Below are 20,606 nucleotides of genomic sequence, written 5' to 3' on the forward strand. Positions count from 1 at the left end.
CAAAGTTCTGCTGTTCTAGAAAGATGTGTAGCCTCTAACACATATGATGGCATAAATCCCTCCTGGCTACTTGGGACAAGTCACAAGATCCTTCAGCACAAGGCATTCTGCATCTAAATGTCCTCTATCTGAACTTCTCCGTTTTATAAACATTCATTCACAATATCTGGGATCTCACTGTCTCTTCCTAATAAGATCAATCTTTCATCTCAATTTTGTTTCAAGTGCCAGTGCAGAAGTCAAAGTTTGTGTAATCACACAAGAGATGCATGGTGTTTATCTTCTTCATTCCCAGCCACTGGTATCAGGTGTCACTGCCAACAGTGACCATCTGATTCCCATTTCCAATGTCAGGAGCAAGAACCTGCACCTGCCCAAATACCAAATAAATGATTTTGTGTTCCACAGACACTGCACTACTCCGGGGCATAGCAATGCACTGACAGTAGATTAAATATTTATGGGGAAGAAGAGAAAAGGAAACCAGGCAAGAGTAGAAACAGTGTCTGATAACAGTGCAGAGCCCCATCCTGGAGCACAAGCAGCAGTTCTGATAACACATCTGTATTTTTACACCAGAAGGCTGAATGACAAGTGGATGCAGTTCAAATGGTGCTTATCACTGCAGTATCAGTCCTGTGTGTGAACCCTAAACACAGGTGTACAGCGAGGGAGCAGATGGGCCACTGGGAATTAAATCCATGGTGGTGTGAGCAGGAGAAGCTAACAGGACCAGAGCTGGACTTCCTGAACAGAGATGAATAATTGCACAGGCACAAAGCTGCTGGAAGAACCTATGCCAGTGATCTAATTTCACTCACTATTACTATTCAAGACGTTCCCGTGACAGCTTCTCATGTGTAAAAAATACCCCACAGAGGAGGATGAAGGGGAGGGGGAAATGAGTGAGTGGTAATGTGGGCAACACCCGTGCTGCTGCTCATATCTAGGGCCAGGAGGAGCCCTCCTGCCTGAGGGTGTGAGCAGGGCAATCACTTACAGCTGCCGCAGGCTCTTCATCCTGGCAAAGGCATCGGCTTGGATGGAGCGGATGGCGTTGTCCCCGAGGTTCCTGCAGGCACAACCACAGGCAGTCTGAACAAAGGGGATGCCATGGCTGGAACAGAGCCTCTCCACATTGATTTCAGCACTGACTCCAGTAGCAGGAATCAACATTAGCCAGCCAACAAAAATTACATTTAATTAAATCACTAGGTCATTCCCTACCCAGTCTTCTCACTACACTTTCTCAGTCTGAGCTACATCCATCATCCGTAGCTCAGAAATTCCTCAGCTCCCTTGATAACTAAAGATAGTCAGGAATGTGGTACCCCACATAAAAGAAGGCAAATATTTGCACTAAGCAGCATCTGAGGAATTATTTGAAAATAACTTGGAGAGGATACTATTGGGTTCAAAAAATCCCAGTATTTCCAAAGGAAGGGGTTAAAGGCTTCCCTCACAAATATCACTAATTAAAAAAATAATTTGTTCTCTGAAAAAGCAGTGTCAGATTTAGGGCTGAAGTTTACTAAGTGACATGTAGGGCAGACAAGCACTGCTTAAAGAGGACAATCTCAGTAGAGAATTAAGGGCACCTTTATTTGGGAATGTTCTCCCAATCAGGCAGCCCAAATCTTTCAGCATGTTCTCAATGGCCATAACATTTCATACAATCAACAGCCAATAAAACATGTAGAGCACAGTCACATATACTTTAACTTGTCTTAATCCAAGAAAGGAGGTTATTCATGAATCACTGCTGGAGTCATCAGCCTTGGGACACAGAAAAAAATTACACAGAGACAGCCAAAATTGACTTCTTGCAAATGGTTCTGAGGGGGTTGTGCTGAATGGAGATGTTCAGTGGGGATGCATTGAAATCAGTCATCTGCAGCACATGTCACTGCCAGAGCCCAGGTTTAGGGGGAAGTTGGGGCAAAAGAGGAGAGAGTGTTCTATCTGAACCAGCCTATTTTCATTGCTAACAGCCTGCAAAGCAGTAATGTGCAAGTCAAGGTGATACTCCAAAATTAAGAGCATGCAAATTTCCCATATGTTCTATGACTTTGTTCCTGGCACAAAAAAAGGCCAAAGTTGAGGCGGACTTATAATGAGAAGGAAGCAGGTGGCCCCCACAAATGGACAGGCTTCTCAGTTTACAAAGACACTATTAAATTGCTAGCAGATTTCTCAAGCAGCTACTTTTGGCAGACCCCCCCTTCCCAACCTCTGAGGCATGGTGGGTTACTCACAGGTGCTCCAGAGCCTCCAACCCTGAGAACGCTTTCTTGGCCACTGACTTGATCTTGTTTCCAAACAGAGTTCTGCAGTTTCCAAACATCCAGTGCCAGATAAACAGAAAGAAAATGGGGAGAGGGGGGGCAAAAAAAAAAAGGAACACAATTAGTGTGGCTTTATCTGATATATACACTCAGTGTAAGTCGCAGGAAATCTGAACTGCACAGAGATTAAGAGGGCTGAAGCACACTCGCTTTCCTGCTCCTGAAATTAAATCCTTTTATCTGTATTTGAATTTAATAGTGATGACAGCGCAAAAGGGAATGTGCCATATCATGTAAACAGGCAGGTTTGCTCCCATGCTTGGGAACCAGCTTGCTGAGTAACAGAAGGTCCCCTCTGTTCTTCACAGGCAGGCTGTGGACAGGATTAAGTGCAGTGACAGTTTAACAAGATATTGGTCTCTCCCCCACAGCACTTTTCATTTCTGACTTCTTCTCAGACAGGAAAAAGAGTGGTAATTTATTCACTGGTGCTTGGCCTGAGCTATCAGCACACAGAGCTGAGGGCTGTCCCTGGGCTGCACATCCACAGGGCAGCTGACTGCAGGCACTGCTCATTCCTCCCTTGTAAATACAACAGCAAAGCAGCATCATGCAACAGATCATAGCCAGGGATAATTTCAAGGAGCAAAAGGCAGAACAGGTAATGTTCAGAGCTGAGGAGGGGGCTTGCTTGCATCTGTGATCAGAGAGCATTCCTCTGAATCAGCAGTGGCATGAGAGGACTATCAGCAGAAGACAGCCAGCTGGAGAGATCCCAGCCCAGCTGCCATCTCCAGAGCAACAGTTCTCCATAAATATTGACCAGTGCTAATGGCCAGGGGCAGGGTTCATGCCAAATGGACAGTCTCTCCACCTGTTTTAATAAAACATCAACCAGTGTCATTAATTAGGAGCTGCTTTCCTTCCCCAGGCTCCCTTCTAAGGTTTATCCTCCAGGTGCAGCTGTTATCACCACGTGGTGTCCAGGGCAAGTCATCACCCACAGCTCAGGTGAAAAAAAGGCACATCTGGTGCTGCATTTGATTTTGAGTTTTCATTCAAGAGCTGTCCTTCAGCATAGGGTGTGACCTGTATCTGCACCCCAAAATGACAACTATAATGGTCCCACTGCTTGCTTACTGTCCAGGGAAAGGAGAGGAGTACAAGATGGAACGTGTGCAGCCATTCCATGAGCAGATACATTCCCAAGAACTTGTCAAGGCTTTCCACAAAGCACTTTTCAAATGTCAGGATAATTTGGTTATATACTGGCTCCCAGAAAGCCCAGTTTCAAATACCCCCAGCTCCAAAGGATGTGTGCAATCATGTGTGCCATCATTTGGTAAAAGGGATGTTGCATTAATGAAGGCTTTGAAAAATCCATTAGAATGATTAATACAGTAAATAATTTACTATATGTAAACTCTGGTAAAATGGCTGCATCCATACACACTGATTTCTGGAGCCATATTCCTAAATAAGTGTGTTATAAGGACAAGATAAGGATAAAATAAGGACTAAAGGAAATGGCCTCAAGCTGTGCCAGGGGAGGTTTAGACTAGATTTTAAGAAAAATTTCTTCAGAGAGAGTGTTGTAAGCATTGAACAGGCTTCCCAGGGAAGTGTCAGAGTCACCATCCTTGGAAGTGTTCAAAAACCTTGTGGATGTGGCACTCCAGGACATGGTTTTAGTGATGAAAATGGTGATGGTGCTAGGTTAATGATTGGACTTGATGATCCTAAAGATTTACAATTCTAATGGAAGTTAAATGGGCAACTGCTGTTGAAAAAATTATGTTGAGCTTGGGTTTGATAGCTGCAGATTTCTCTTATAGTTCAGTGGATTCTGGACTTTGAAAATTGGAGATAGTGCTGATATCTGTTTAGTTATCTGTGCAGAGTACAGTACTTTTGGGAAGGGAATACACAGCTACATCACTTGTGTAGGTGCACAAAGCTTGATGCCTGGACATGAGGAATACCTAACACACATGACACGTCAGGCCTCAGCAAACTCATTAATAATTACTCCTTGCAACTAATTTCAATTAAGTGCCTCTACAAATCTGAGAGTTTGAACCTAGCAGCCCCCATCAAAGGGCTGTGGAAGGCTGGAATGTGAAGGCAGCAGAACACAGCCACAATCAGCCATTCCACTGCTGGCCAAAACCTCCTCCACAGGGCAGAGCCAAGCACAAGCTCTCCTGGAGACTTCACCAGTGTAATTGTGGCACACAATTCACTGCAGTGTTTTCTCCTCCAGACAGTTTACACCTGCAGGAAGATCTCACTGAGTGAGCCATCAAAAAGCCAGTTACATTTAGCAGCTTGAATAATTAGGAACCTCCTTGCTCTGCAGCGATTCCACCGGTGCTTTTTATGCTTCAGTGCTTCTCGACTCCCTCTTTCTTCAAGCAACATTTTAATTTAGGCCTGTGCTCTCCATCCTGGAGAGCTTCATATATAATTCAGAGAAGGCTAAAGTGACTGGCCTCTCCATCTCTGTTTAACACCTTCATGTCAGCGAACAACCCTCTCTGTGCTAAATCCTTTCAGAGGCTAATCTGTGCCAGATCAAAGGGGAATGGCTTTTAAGGCAATCTCCACAGAGCTGAGGTGATTATTAATTCATTGGAAGGTCTCCTCTGAAGTGCCCATTTATTTTTTGTATGCTAATGCATTTAAAGTGGTTGACGGTTTAAACAGGAGCCCTAAATCACACAGTGAAATGTTTGCTGTTAAGGGCTGATCTTCTATTTACAAAAATATCCTGGTACTCACTTCAGCCCTAGAAATCACTAGTTTGGGATTTATGTGTTGATAAGCTAAAACAGTTCTGAGGAGATGCCTTTAAAAGTGACCACTCACAAGTATTCTCAAAATGCCTCAAGGAGTAATAATAAAATTATTTCGTTTTCTGAGTGTTTTTTAGCCTTACACACTGGGTGACAAGCAAGCTGTCTGTCCCACAGCAGTTCACTCTGTTAAGTAATCAAACCACTCCTGTCTGCCCGAAACTAACCTGATCCTCATGCTCTTCCAGGCTATGAAATATGCTACAATTCCCTGCACAAACCTTCCCTGCACATGTTCCTCAGCCAGACTCAGAGCTGGCCCGAGTCCATGTGCAATGACAGGCATCAGTCAACAAAGGAAGAAAGATAATAATAAACCAAACTTCCTTAGACTTGCACAAGCCCATAGTGCATCTTTGTGTACCAGCAACTCAAACCAGCAATCTTTTGGAGGTGTTCCTTGTGCTTGGTGACAAACATCTCATCAGGCATTTCACAGGGGACAGCAATAGCTGCTCTGCCCAGAGGTCCCAGCACATAACCCCACAGGCTGCCCCTGCTCCCTCTTCCTTCCTCCTCCCGCTCCTTGCTGTTCCTCCTGGCCTCTGCCTGACCCCCACAGCTCCTCAGGGCTCCCTGCTCCTGCTTTCCAAGTCAGTCCTTTTGCTGAACTCTTTCCTTCCATGCTGTCTCCTCTGGGTTTTTTCACCACTCTCCTGTTATCTGCACCCAGCATTTCTAACATATCCTAATCACTTGGGACCACTACTTTTGCTCCTGTGCCCGTGTTGGAGGGATGTACCACCAGCAGTGGATGTACCACCAGGACAGCTCTCTCTGCTCCTCTCCACCACCTTCTCTCCCTTGTCAAAGCAGCACTGCAGGCTCATCATAATCCCTACAGCCTGCAAATCCCACTGGGCAAAGTCTCTGCTCCCATCACCCTTCCAGCTGCTCACATGGTCTCACTGGGTTCTTCAGACAAACCAAACACTCAGTCAGGCAGCCAAGGACTCTTCTACCCACCACATCTGCTCCTCTGCCTTTTTTCTGGCAGTCATGGGAAGATCCCCTGACTCTGCACGCACAGCAATTCTTACTGACTTCTCTCTCACTCCCACACTTCTGCTTCCCTGCCTGGCTCTCCCTGTCCTTAAATCCTCCTCTGCCTTCTGTCCCGCTTTACTTGCAGCTGCAACTTGGTCCCCTCCACATGGACGCAGTGACTCCCCTCAGCAACCATCAAATGCCATCTCTGTGATTTCAGATTTTTCTCCTCTAAGCACTCCATCTCCACAGACCCTGCCATGGCTCATCCCACTCCCCGAGGAGTCTCTGATGAGAGCGTGACAATATCCCTCCTGCCAGGATTCATCCCAGCCATCTGCTATCCATCGAGGTACTTTTACTGCACCTCTGGCTGTGCCATCCCAGCATCACAGACAGCGGCATGGGGGGGTGCTGAGAACTTCAACAAAGGCAAGAGGTAATGATTAGAGACTCTTGATTTGTCACAAGCCATCAGAGACTCCTCTGACACGGCTGATTTATATCACCCATTTCAAATGGAACAGGGACTTGTACGGAGCAATGTGAAAATCCTTGCGAAGGCCAAACAAGCCATAAACATTTGCAAGGCGCATGCTTGCCTTGGGTTTCTTTTTATCTCTTCAAGAGCCTGTGCCCCATGGTGCCTTTTATTGTCACTGCACATGGAACTGAGCCCAAAAGATCACTCTCAGAAAGAGTATCCCACAGAAATGAATCCTGTTTCAATCCTCTGTTGTAACAGGAAGTGGGGTGATTTTTCTCTCTGTTTATTGTTATTTGCTGCATCAATCAGTGCCTCGCTGAAGACTGCAAGGGGTCATTTTTGTCGCTTGTTTGCTTTTAGAAGTGAGGAATGGTTGTGCTGAATTTTATACACGAAAAGAGCTTAAGTTTCTCTCTGTGTCTGAACTGCAGTATGTGGCACTGTCTGTTCACCATTTAGAAAGGAAATAATTGCCTCATACCTGCTTAAAAACATCAGTGTTGAAAACCACATTTGTGCTCTTGCAGTAAGCCTGCAAAACTGTTACAACTCAGATTTTCTCTTGATTTTTGTCTTGTTCCAAGGTAAGGGAGGCTGCATAAAAAGGGACAGACCCAGCCCCACACAGGCACACAACAAAACTGTCTTGCAGAATTCAAGCCCAGGGATACTCACAGCTTGCTCAGGTTTTCCAGGCCTGTAAAGGCTCCATTGGTATCTTCTATTGTGCCTGAGATGTCATTGTGGTCCAGTTCCCTGGGGGGAGGACAAGAGAGAGTTCAGAATCAGCGCCTTAGTCCCAGTGTCACTGTTACAAACAAGTGGAGGAAGCTGGAGAGTGCCACATGAGAGGTTCTCATTTTCTCCTGACAGTTATCAGAAAATGCAGAGTCCTGAAGCAAAGCAGCATCAATCACTTCTCCTGCACTGACATGTGGTGGGATGGTGCATTCCAGAAAGAGCTCTGGCTTGTTCCTAGCTGAAACCCTCCGAGACAGCTTTTTTTTACCAAGTAGGTTTCTGCCCTTTTCTAGTTCTGTGCATCCAAACAGAAGGAGAAAAATTAAAATGAAGTGCCAAAATTAAACTGAAAGAAACGGCTGTCCTTAAATGCTACTGCCATGAAATAAGATCACTTTGGGTATTCCAGTGTATGCATGTATTTGTCTATAGCTGAATCTTAGGAAGATGATTTGGTGTATTTTCTACAAAGCTGCATTTTTTCTGGCAATGAACTTGAAAACTCAACAAAGGAAAGCGCCAGCATCACTACACCAGCCTAACTCTGTATAATCATTTGAAAAAAAACAAGAGAATTCCTTTTTCAGAGTTAGCTTCTTTTGGCTTTCAAATTGACCATCAATTACAAGAGTCAAAGAGGTCTGAAGAAAAACAAGCACACAGAACAAACACAGAGATCCACAAAAGCTGTTTAAACAGTCTGTTTAAAAATCCTTCCCTCCCAGCTTTTAAATCCAGCTAGCAATGAATACCCAGCAACACAGACAGAAATTCATCATTTCCAATGTTAAAGAAAAACTAAATAGGGCTTTGTTGGTTTTGCTACATCACTCTGATTTAAAACCTGGCAAAACACAACACCAAAGCAAACTTCACCATCCAGATAACCCCTGAGCCCTCAGGTACTCCTTTCGCACCTTTTGAAGATGATTATCTGAAGGTTTCCAGATAAAAAAAATATTAAGACCAAAGAAAGAAAAACCAAGTCCCCCTGCATTTTCCAACACTCCAGATACGGGCATCACAGTGTGGCTTCTGGGCAGCACAAATACACAGCAACTCACAGGAAGGGAAAACACAGTTAAACACAGTTAAAAGAAAGCCCCAGTTTCAATATGGAAATGGTTTTCCCGCAGCTGCCTCAGTCTTTGCTCCTTTCTCTGCTTTAGGGTGAGCTAAAGATGTGAAGGGAGATGGCCAAAAGCCACAATTCCTGTTTCTCAGCTGGCTGAAGCCTGGGACCTGAATCTCACATCCCTGGCCTTAGCCAGCATCACTGTGGATGTCAGGGTGATCTCTGTGGGCTGCTCTGTGCCAAAGGCATGGACAAAATCTCAGCCTCCCCGTGGGATGTGGGTGCACATAATGCTGTGGTGCCCAAAGAGACAAGTCCAGAAGAATGCTTTGATCTGCTGGCATTTCCAGCACTATCCTAGTGGGACAGGAGCAAATAAATCCTCCTGGAGCTCAGTTTCTACATCTTCCTTATAGTTGCCAAGCCAAGGTCCCTTGTTCTGTTTGCTTTTTAAGGGAAAATCCCTTCTCAGACACTTCTCCTCTTCAGTTTCACCACAGGCTACTGGTCTTTGGAGCAGCAAGCCCTTTCCCATGGCAGAGACTGACAAGTGGGAACAGCCTGTAGGAGCTCTGACACACACTTTTATTAATTGACTGCCACACATTGTGTTTTCTTGAAAAAGGGAAAGAAAATGGTATTGCTTGTTCATCCAGTGGCAACTCAAAGGTTTAGTGTTAGAAAGGAGGAATAAAAACCTTTTTAACAAATGAGTGAAAATAGAGAGAGGGAGAAAAAAAAAAGAGTGGGGTATTTTGGCCCAGCTCTCTTTGTATTCCAACTCCTCTCCCAGCCCCTGTTGCCAATTTCCTATTCTTTCTGGCTGGCTGAGCTTGAATGCTCGAAGCCTTGTTAATCATTGTGCTCAGAGGTCTCCGGGCCTGACCTCTATTTGAATAGCTCCACATTTCAGCAGTTTCACACCCACCAAAGGCTCCCCAACAATAGCCCATAATTAAAGCATGCTCAGCTCTTTTTCACCAGGTGCAGGACCCAATAGGCCTTTCTCTTTATTAAATTAGAGCTCGCTCACACACTCCCTCTCTGCCTCCCCCCTCTGCCCTGGACATAAAAGAGGCTCCACATTCACTGCAGAGCAAAGAGAGGGACCAGCTTCCCTTCCCCTCCATTTTTCTTTGGAAACCTTTAGTTCCGGTCTTGACAGCTGCCTCAGAGAGGTCCCTTTCTGAATGCCCAGTGGCTGAAAGGCTTTGGCTTAAGTTTAAAAAAAGCAAACAAAACCCAAACTCACTTTCCAGTCACTTCCTTCACTATGAACTTCAATAAAGAAAAGAGTAAGATGCAAAAAGTACTGTAAAGGCAGGAGATTTTTCTGTTCCCATTTCCTTTTAATGACTCAGGCCACAATGGGCTTCTGAAGAGGCATAAAAGTATCAAAGTGTGATTTTTTTTTTTTTTCTTTTGAAAGAGGAATTAAATCAGTTTGCTGAACCCAACCAGCCTGGGAACATGTCTGGTGCTGTCACAAGGACTGTGAGAATTTTGTGGTGTGCCAGATGAAGGTGCTGAGCCTGCAGCTCCCAGAGAGAGGAGAACAGCCAGCAGCCCTGCAGGTTCCAGTAAGGAGACAGAGGCAACTCAGCAGCAGGAATGGAACTGGATTCCCCATCTTCTGATGTTCATAAGACAAGCCCAGATGGACTTCAGTCTAAAACAGCACTCAACAGTGTATAATGGAACAGTGCTACAACTGCATCCCACAGGGGTCACACTGACGTGTCTAATGGGCTCTACTGCTCCTGAAACCTTACAAGCTGGTATTTGGACCAGGCAAATTTGGACTATCACATTTCCAGGTATTATATTGCGTCAGTGGTTTTAAAATAAAAGTCTGTGGTAAATGGCCACAGCCAGCACTGGGTGAATCATTTTTGCAATTCAGTACTAGGGCTCGTGAAACTTTGCCCTTGGCAACTTTCTGGTGTTTCAGCATTTACCATGAAAATCAGAGCACAGAATGTTTCATGGGCACTAAAGAGAAAGACTTCTGGTTATTTGCATGGTACCTGCAAAAGCTTCTTATTTCTGTGCCTGGACTGAAGGCTGGGTGAAGTTTCGTGTTGTTATACTTGTTGTACAGTCAGATCCTAAGCCCAACCTCTACATTTCTTTGTTTTCCCATTGTTTTTTTTTCTTGACATCATCTTAGCTTATAATTTTATATTTAATATTCAGTTAAAAAAAAAAAAAAAAACAAAACCAACAACACAGAAGTGCTCAATAGCACATTTAAGAGGATATTCAAATTTCCAGTGTTGTCAGTGGAAGGAATCATTCCCTGCTCATTCTGAGTGCAGAATGACCCAAAAGAAACTAAGCTTTTCTAAGAATTGCAATTTAAGTCAATATGATAGCAAGAGAAATACTGCTATTAGCTGCAGGAATGAGACCTTAGGGATTTTTGGTCAGCTGAGGTGGCTTCAGGAACCTGAAGCTGCCAGACATGGGCACCCAAAGAATCTTCAAACAGAACCACCTGCAGAACACAAACTTTGGAGGGAATATGGGTGGGATCTGACAAAAGCTGAGAGCAACTTACAGGACACGTAGGTTTTTGAGTCCCCTGAAAGCACCTTCTGCAATATGATTGATGGAGTTGTGGCTCAGCCGTAGCACGTGCAGTCCCCCAAGGTCTGCCAGGCTTCCCTCGTCCAGCCTTGTCAGGTTGTTGTAGGAGAGAATCCTGAGGGGAAAAAATGTAACAGCTCTTGTCAACCCACCTGGTATTTTCCAAACTCCTCTGTGCCAACCAGTGCTTGCCTCCCACAGCCACCTGACAGGAGGTGATGTATGCATGGATATGTAACAACTGGATTAGGAAATGAGATTGCAGCCTGCAGTTATTGCCAGGAGACACCACCCATGGGGAAGCTGGGTGACACCAAGGGAGCAGGAGGCAGCTGGTACCCAGCTGTGGGGAAATTTTCTGTGCAGGCTACAGAGAGAGGCTGCCCAGAAGTGACTGAACCCAACACACACACACACACACACTCTGTCAGCTACGGCAGGGAGAGCTGCTCCTGCTCCCACGCAGCTGGGTGAGGGTCTGGGAGCACCACCCCTGTGTCCCACAGGTACAGGCAGAGCTCAGATGGCTGTGTTCAATCCTCACTGCCATCTGGGCTCCCTCCCAGGCTCACAGGGAGAAGCAGCCCCTGTTCCCTGCGAGGTGCAGAGTGATGTCACACGGATGGATTTCAGAGTTCACACACGCTCTTGGCAGCGTCCAGGCTGCTGTGCTCAGGAGCTGTCTTATCATTCTGCACTTGTGCACAGCCAGCCCCAGGCTCTGGGTGTGGGTGCCTCTGCTCCACCCCAGTCCAGAGCCAAAAGCATTTCACCACAAGGCAATTGAATGCTTCCTTTCACTCACAGAAAGGAGGTGTCTGTTGTAAACCAGCCACCTTTCCTTCCTCCCACTCCCCTTTGTCAAGGAGCATAGTTTGCCTTAAATCCTCTCCACTTACAAGAGACTGTTGGAGGGTTGTTTTTTTTCTTAGTTTTCCATCTATCTCTTCCCGTTGCCTGTATTATCTCTGGTCTGGGAGATTTTTGTTTTAAGCACTGCTCCTGTTGCAGTTTGGAAGTTGGCAGGAAGGCAGCTGCTTTTCTCTCCCAGCAAGGTGCAAGATGGAGTTTTGACACAGAGGGCAGGCCTTGGGAAGCTACCTCACACACTGTGCAACCACCTTCTATCCAGAATAAAACCTGCTGTGGAAGACCAGCTTGGATTGTTAAATGAGGGACCTCTCAGAGTAGCAGCAGGCACCAGATTTTTGAAACCACCTTCTTAAGTGACCTGGGAGTACAGCTCACTTCAAAAGATGTAAGGGTTTGGGCTGCTCAACTTTTGAAAAAGTGACAGCTTTGAACAAGCTTGAAATCCTCCACTGTACAGGCAAGAAAAAAAAAATTTCACTAGTGCCAAACCTCCACATTCCTCTTCTAGTACTGCCTGTTAACGAGTCTGCTTAAAAATGTGTCTAGGGCTTGCATGAAATTCACTGCAAAGCCAAAACCTAAGTCCAAACAGACATCTACTCCAAAGTAATTTACTTGGCAAAGGTGCTATCTTTCAGCTAGTGGGCAGAGGGCAAGCTGTGGAAAAAATTCAGCAAAGATTAATGAGTTTGAAGGTATGGGACAACATACTTTCATTCCTAAAGAAGCTATAGTGTTAGTTAGGAAGAATTGGCATCTGATCAAAATTATGTCCTCACCTGCTATTAAAGAATTTGGCTTTAAAAGAATTTTTTTTTTCAAAAGTAATCCTAAACCTGGCTGAGAAAATAAATAGTTCCTTTTGATTCCACACATAAGAGTTCCTGCCACAACTGGTGAAGGCATGTTGCCTCTGTTTGCATGGATGTCACCCCAAGATGGACAGACAGCAGCAGGACATGGAGGCTCTCAGTGGTGTCCCACATGGAAGGCTTCAGGAGCCATTGCACCCAGTAGTGGCTTCTTCAGCATGCAAGGCTCTGCTTCCTGCCACAGGACAGGCCAATTGGCAAAACATCAGGTTTCCCCCTCAGCTCAGCAGTGTGGATTATCTGGTTGAGAGGAGCCAGAAGATCTCTGCTGCTTCCTTGACCCTGGCATCCTCTCTACTAGTGAGAAATCACTGGAATGAATAAATGGCAACATTTGTCTGCACAGCCCTTCTAGCCTGGCAAGAAGTAGGAGATTTTGAGCTCCATGCCAAAATTGGTACAGAAAGGGGTTAACCAGAACCCTGTTGTGCAACTGGAGCTGCTGCTGCCAGCCTGCTCTGGACCAGGTACATCTGACATACTTCATTCCCACTGCAAGTAAAAAGGGAAAGGAAAGACCCAGCAGCCAAGCCACCATTTACCTCTGATGAAATCCTGTGCTCCCACTGTGGGTTTTTCCATGATGTCCTAGCACCTGACTGGTGAATACAATCAGCCCTTTCTCATGCTCACAACAAGGCAAGAGCTTTCTTTCCTTGTCAGCTTTTACATCAGACCAGAGCCTTGGGGGTCACGCTTTTTTCTCCCAGCAGCTGAATGAGAGATAACTCCTCCTTCAGATGACCAACTCTCTCATTAGAAAACTTTAAAATTCATTCCCTGTACAACCACAGTGTTTTCAGGTAACTGAAACCCAGAAGATTTAGCAACAGTGGAGGTGGGCAAGGATCTTTCAATCAGGAATGAAATACACACAATTAACAAAGCTCCTAAGTCAGCCTAGATGTATCTATGGCTTCCTTTCCTCACCCTTGAATTTCAGCACAGCCCTCTCCTACAGGTACTCTCTGGCTGTGGGAGTTTCAGTGTGGAGATCTGATGGCTCCCTGCAGCAGCCTTACCCTAAAGGCAGCACCTGAAAGAGCTTGTAGTACTCTGCAGGGATGTGCTAACACCCACAGGATCACCTTTCCCATCACTGACTGTGTCTCTGGCCTTACACTCCAGCACAATCCTGCCTGTTAGGCCAGGCACGCCCCAGTGGCTCACACCACCTCACACCACTGGGCATTTTCCAAATCTACACCATCCTGCACCAGCATGACTCCTGCACCTGAGTTTCTGCAATTACTGCTTCTAAGGCAGCACAGCTCACTGCTAGAACTGCTTGTTGGGTGAGATCCTAATCCTTACCTGAGAAAAAGGACTCAGCATGACAAGCAACCTCCAACCTAAACCTTGAGGGTTTGCAAGACAGTGTCATGTGGAGAAGACAAGCTCAGCTCTCCCTGAAAGAGTTCTGACATTAGCCCTGCGAGCTGCAGATGGGCCTTACCCATCCCAAACAACCCAGGCTGAAATAAAGCTCAGCACAGGCACCAGATATTTGGTGCTGAGAGCAGAAATCTCTCAGAGCTGTGCAGTGATCTGCATTTGGCTGTTCCAAGGATTCAACTGTGAGTGCCTTGGCAAGGCAAGTTCCCCTTTTTTTGATGCTTCAGAAGACCAGAGGCAGAGCACAGTTCCAGTTCTGATCTGCTGCCTTGAAGATCTCTCCATTAACACTGCCTTCATCTAGCAAAATATCATGTGAGGATCTACACATGAAGGAGCTGCAGCTGCCCACAGAACTGTGCCAGACATGGGCAGTTCTGCAGCAATTTGAAAAATTAGGTAATTAAACAATCATTTGTATATTTAACTAAAACCAAAAATAAAGTACTTCCTTGTGCCCCCAAAAAATAACCAACATCTGAACAAATAATTAGGATTCAACGGAAGATCACAGGGCTAGCACGTTAATTCTAAAGATAAATAAATTACATGTGTCATGTCTACCCGTCTCTGAATCCCACAGGCCAAAGGTTTCAGGACTCACAGCTGGGTGGGCAGATACCAACCTCTGGTGTGAGAGCAGAGTGAGGCCTCTGGCAGCAGGAAGCTGCTTTACCATACTGCTTTTAGGTGCATAGGAGAATCCCTAACAATGTTTAACATTTCCCTGCACCAAGCAGAATGAATTCCAGTTCCACTGACGACGTGTCAAGTTCTGCCAATGAAAAAAGTGAAGCTTCCCACAGTCCCACTGAGGGAATGGCAGCTACTTCTGTAAATACTGCAAGCACCCCTGTGAGAGTCTTCAAAAAGGCATTAAAGCAGTGCCATGGACCCAAAAGACACCCTTGTGGGGCTGCCCTCAGCAGCAAGGCTTTCCTTCATTTGTCAGGCTGTATTCCCAGCTGGAAACCTCAGGAGAGCAAAGCCAATGTATTTACCTTTCAACAACTGAACCCTACAGGAAGGATAAACTGTAAACAGGAGAAACAAGGAGAACTACCTTTAAAAGACCAAATCTCTGCTGGTTGAAAGCATGATTGTTCTTTGTAAATACAGAGGATAAAGCAAAGCTTCCTTCAGGCTGTACAGTTATTATACAGCAAGTTACAAGTCTTGTAACTCACTAGCTAAAAATGTTAGCAAGCCACAGCTCACAAACTCTCCAGGTCTTCTGGCACTGTGCACCTTTAGTGGGTTCTAGCCTTTGTTTCTGGTGCAAATGTTTTAACCAGGTGCTCTGAAGGCCCTAACATCATAAATAACAAGGGCATCACTCAGGAGCCTGCAGTTCCTGCTTTTCTACAGGTTGATACAGTGGGAGCTGTAAGCCTTGAGAAAATTCCTGACTCCCCTGTCTCCTGCCAACATTACACAACACAACAGAAACCAACTTACAGCTCATGCAGCTTCTGGCAGAAGCTCCAGCCATCGGGGTTGATGCGGGATATGGAGTTATTGCTGAGGTGAAGCTGGTGCAGAGAAGAAAGGCCATAGAGAGAGCCACTGTTCACTTCTGTCAGGCTGTTATATTCCAGGTGGCTGTGGAGAAAAATCAGAAGGAATTGACAGATCAGCAGCACTGGTCAAATGCTGAAAGAATTTCCAAAAATAACTGGTATTTTAGCCATTCCTAGACACTTTTCTACATAGCCATGTGGACACATGGGCATTTCTTATCAAACAAAGACAGAAATTCAAGCACAACACAAAGGAAGTGCCCTGGAGGAGATGTGACTGCAGAGAGAAACTCCACTGCAAGTAAACTGGGCTTAAAGCATCCCATTCAAGTTTGTATTTGCAGAGTCCCAGCTGTGTGACAGAAGCACCCAGAAACATGCTGCCTTCATCACCTGGGACCTCACAAACACACCTGGAAGCCAAGTGTGTTGTTCATGTATTTCTCTGCAATGAGTAATCAATTTATTCTCTGGTATGGAAAGAAAACATCACCAAGAATGGCCAGCTTGGTTTCTAGGTATCCCATGACGTAGAATAATATTGTCTGCATCAATAGATAGAGTTTCCATCTGTCAGTCAAAACAAATTTGCAGAAGTCAAATATTTAAAGACCAATTCAGATAAATGCTGCACGCTCAAATTGTCAAACTTTCAAAGGAATAGTGCCACAGCTTAAAAAACAGTGCTGTTTTTATTGAATACCCGTTGAAGCAGTGAGCTTTTATAAACTGTGAGCTAAATAGAAGCTGCTGCAGCAGCTCTGGGCATGCAGGACAAAGAAAGAAGCACAGGAGGTGGCACAGGTACCCACGGGTCTCTGCTAAAATACAGAGAAGGATGTGACAGCAGTTGAGGCTGTTTAAGGAAAAAGAGCCCATTTCTCCAACTTACAGAACTTGCATTTTGGCTAGACCCCAGAAGGCCCCATCAGTCAGTTTGCTGATGTTGTTGCGCTGGAGTTTCAGGACTTCCAAGCTGTCCAGTCCCTGGAACGTCAGGCCTTCAATCAGGCGGATGCGATTTCGGTTCAGCTCCCTAAAATCACCAAGGCCATACAAAGTTTATTAAAGCCCAGTCCTTTCTCACAAAGTCATCTGTGCAGCACACAATGGGGGCAGCAATGCCCACAAACCCCTCTGTCAGTGCTTCCCAGGAGACAGCAGAAGAGCACCGGAAACTTTCAATCCCAGAGCTGTCCAGGGAAGGCAGCTGGGTGCTGCCTTAAACAAACTCACCCCAGGACAGACTTTCACTACAGAGAAATGACAGAGTGCAGCAATTCCTCTTCATCCCTCCTCTCTCTGCATTTATTTTAAACCACTGATCCTTCTCATCAATTTTCACACTCCATTCTCCCTCAAGCGCAGACACCATGTGAACCAGTACAGTCAAACGTGGGCATTATTTCCCTTACAATCCATTGTTTTTACAGGACTTGTAATTGCCCAGTAAAAATGTGCTCTGAAACATGCAGGTGCTCCAAAAGTGTGGGCCCAAGAGGAAACTTTATGGCCAAGTCTGAAAGGAAAGCTTTCAGTTCCTCTGACAAATGCCACTTTTTTTTTTCCCTACTATCAGAAACTAACAAAGAGTGAAAGAAGTTTTTTTCCAATAATAATGTAGTCTTAGTATTCATGTATACAAAGGTTTCCAGCCTGGTTCATTAAATTTGTTTTAGTTTCCTCAGGTGGGGAAGGATCCCTAAATTTTAGCAATATCTTTTTTTCTGAATAGCAATATGAACATCATCACAGCACTCTTTGCCAACCTACATCAGTCTTATGGATTGCTTCACCCAGACATGCCAGCTGAAAATCCTGTTCTGTAAAGTCCACTGAAAACTTCAACACAATGCACTAAAAGCTGAACTTAGAGCTTTTAAAACTGATACTTTTCCACACATATAAAGACTAAGCTAAGGATAGTTCCCTATTCATTGTTTGTGCTGAGGAAAATGGTGGTTACAACATCTGAACTTGTTTTGGAAAAGATGAAGAAGCCATAGAGACTTTAAGCTTACTTTTCAACTGCCTAAAAAAACAATGTTGAACTTGTGCTCAAGTTGAGCATGATTAAAGTCAAGTAAGCAATAAAGATTTTGCAGGCCTGAAGTCCCTTGTTGTACTGCACTTCCTGGGCTATTAGTGAAACAGGCTTTGCCAGAAAAAGAACTGTACACAAATTCTACAACACACCAGTCTGGATAACTTGCAATTCATTCATGTTTATCTGTAGAGTTAAACAACCAGCTCTGAGGCTGTCATTAAGAGTACCAATTACTCCCTCTCTCAGTGCAAACTGTGTTCCTAAACAGATGGAGTTGTTTTCATTATGGTTCTACACATGATGCAGTCAAACACAGTGAATTAGAAGCACTCATTCAATGGACAGCAACTTCCAACTGAGAGGCAACAGACTTTTCAGATGGATATGCTAATGTGTCCCCCTGTCCCATCCAAACTGGCTATAAATTCTGCATGTATGCAGACACAAATGCACACACACTCCTTGGGCACACCCTGGCTTGAGGATTTGTCTCTCAGTCAAGAGGTTGACACTTAGAGGTGCAAACTCCAACAGCATTTGTGGACTTTATGTTAACAGAGGTGAACCTTTTGCCTATCAAAATTGATGGAAAGACTGAAAGAAGCCTTAGGCTGGGCCCATTTCTCTAACTGCAGCAGAAAGAAAAAGCTCAACCATTGGTGCTTCATTTTTACACGTAAAGCATATTTCTAGCTGCTGTGTTCCCTTGCAGGCAGAACAACAACCATGTGCATGTTAACTCATCTGAGCTGCAGTTTTCTCTGCCCAAATATTACCTCACAGTTTAACAGCCTTCCCTCACTGCTTTTTATTGCCACATCAAGATACCTGTGTGGCCTTGAAACACTAACATGGCAGCTGAGTTCTGTCACTCTCAATAGAAACATCTTGCAAACCTCTCTTGCACTGCAGACACCAGCAGCTTGTGAAGGAATGGATTTGTCCCACTCTGTCAAGTGCAAAAGATGCTGATGTCTGTTACAGCATCCCTCTCTCCCCACCTGATCCAAATAATAGCCTGAAAAGCCAAGAGTTACAAGACAAAAAGGACCCTCTGCCAGTGTGTCTTCCTAGGAGGTGGCAGAGGACTCCTGCATAGTGGAGTCTACATTTTACAGATAGTAGGTGAGGAGGGGTGACATTTGGTGACATGCACACCCCCAGGGTCATTTTATCCATAAAGTGTGGCTGAGCTTAATTAAAGTGGACATTTGTACTCACAGTTGCATTAGCCTGGGCAGCCTGAAAGCCTTGACAGGAAGCTGAGTGATCCTGTTTTTACTCAGACGAAGTGTTAGCAGGGACCGTGACAGGCTATCAAAAGCACCAGGCTCCAGGGTGCTGATTCTGTTGCTCCCCAGGTAGCTGCAATAAATCACAGCAGAAAAATGAACAGTTCTGTCAGAAATCACCTTTTATCAGCATTTACTTGGTCTGCAGACAAGCTGGTGAAGCTATGGAGATGGCTTCAAATCAGCTGAATTTCTGGCTGCACAAAGGGCACAGGGCCCTTCCCAGAGCCTGTGATGAATGTGGAGAATTGCTGGGCACTTCCAAAGAGCTCCCTGACATCCTCCTACTTGAACAAGGCAATCAGGAGTGGAAGCCAGAAACTGCAGACTATTCCAGTGCAGGATGATGCTATTCATTCCCCATTTTTCCCTCAGTATCTGTACCAGAGGTCTTTCTTACTTGGATCCCAGTCAGCCACAGGGGGCTGTTTTTGCAGGACAACAGGCAATTATCAGTCACAACACCACTCTCTTACACACTCTTGCAACGAGGAACACAAACTTTGGTGTAAACTTTAATACAGACTATTTGCCTGCACCTCTTCAAAGGTACCTAAAATACAGATTGTTTCATGTTTCTCTGAGTAGGCAAATACCCTGTTGGGACGGTGTTACTCTGCTTGACCCCATTTTCTTCAAATAATCAGAGACATTTTTGTTCTCAATATTCAGAAAGCCACTTTAATGATGAAATAGTTGTTCTCTCTCCACTCTTTTAGATGCACATGGGTTTGCAGTTGTAAAGACACCTACACAGGAAGGATGTAGGATACCTGAGAAAACCTTCTCTCTGCAACACAAGTAATAATATCTGCATTCTTTATAGCTACATCAGAAACCAGACAGAACTCAAAAAATAACCTGACAAAAGTGACAATGTGCTTCCTTCTAACTCTCCTTTGCACTTAAAATCCTGACAAATAATCCTATACTTCTTATGGTCATTACTTCTGTTTTTTAAAGGTTTGAGGCCCTTTTCTCTGCTGTGGTAACTCAACAAAAGCAGTTCCCAAGAAGACAAACTCACAGCTCCTTTATGTGAAGTCCCTGTGGAAAGCAGCCGTTTCGGATTTCCGTGATGTCATTGAAGCTCAGGTCCAACGTTTCCAGGGTAACGTAGGGCTGCAGCTGACTGCCTTCAATGCTGCGGATCCTGTTGTGATGCCTGAAACAGGCAGGAGGAGAAAAAGAGACTGTTTAGTTCTCCTGGAAAAACAGAAAGAATATCAGAGGCTGCAGCAGGCCCCCGGGCTGGCCCTGAGTTTGTACGCTCAGTTATGGTGACTTTTCAGCAGCTGTTCGAGGAGAAACCCATTCCAGGGAGACATTCCCTAATCCCCTCGCTGCTCCTCTGGCTGGACACCAGCTCACAGGTATCTATCTGCAGGCTTCCAGACACTTTTTTTCTTCTGCAGAGCTATTGACTCCACTCATCAGTTTTTCTTCCATTAATCTGGGCTCTCCTACAAGCCTGCACTTCCAAACTGGATTTGTTACGTGCAAGGACTGCAGGGCTGGATTTGAATCCCAAAGGCAAGGAGTGCAGATCAGTGGCTTAGCCAGCCTGCCAAGGCTTGATCCAGAGAAT

General features: G+C 45.1%; 1 protein-coding gene across 1 annotated transcript in view; it reads right to left on the bottom strand.

Moving 5' to 3' along the window:
* The window catches only part of LRIG1 (leucine rich repeats and immunoglobulin like domains 1), a 91,118-nt gene that overhangs the window by 13,665 nt on the left and 56,847 nt on the right, over positions 1 to 20,606 (bottom strand). Inside the window, exons 4-11 of the mRNA XM_058844676.1 lie at positions 20,046 to 20,183; positions 18,948 to 19,091; positions 16,572 to 16,715; positions 15,618 to 15,761; positions 10,991 to 11,134; positions 7,290 to 7,370; positions 2,256 to 2,327; positions 1,001 to 1,072 (exon numbers count right to left, since the gene is read on the bottom strand). Of these exons, the coding sequence (XP_058700659.1) occupies positions 1,001 to 1,072; positions 2,256 to 2,327; positions 7,290 to 7,370; positions 10,991 to 11,134; positions 15,618 to 15,761; positions 16,572 to 16,715; positions 18,948 to 19,091; positions 20,046 to 20,183 (939 nt within the window). The remainder of the gene's footprint in view (positions 1 to 1,000; positions 1,073 to 2,255; positions 2,328 to 7,289; positions 7,371 to 10,990; positions 11,135 to 15,617; positions 15,762 to 16,571; positions 16,716 to 18,947; positions 19,092 to 20,045; positions 20,184 to 20,606) is intronic.

This window comes from Poecile atricapillus, chromosome 9 (genome assembly GCF_030490865.1).
Source record: "Poecile atricapillus isolate bPoeAtr1 chromosome 9, bPoeAtr1.hap1, whole genome shotgun sequence".
Taxonomy (NCBI): Eukaryota; Metazoa; Chordata; class Aves; order Passeriformes; family Paridae; genus Poecile; species Poecile atricapillus.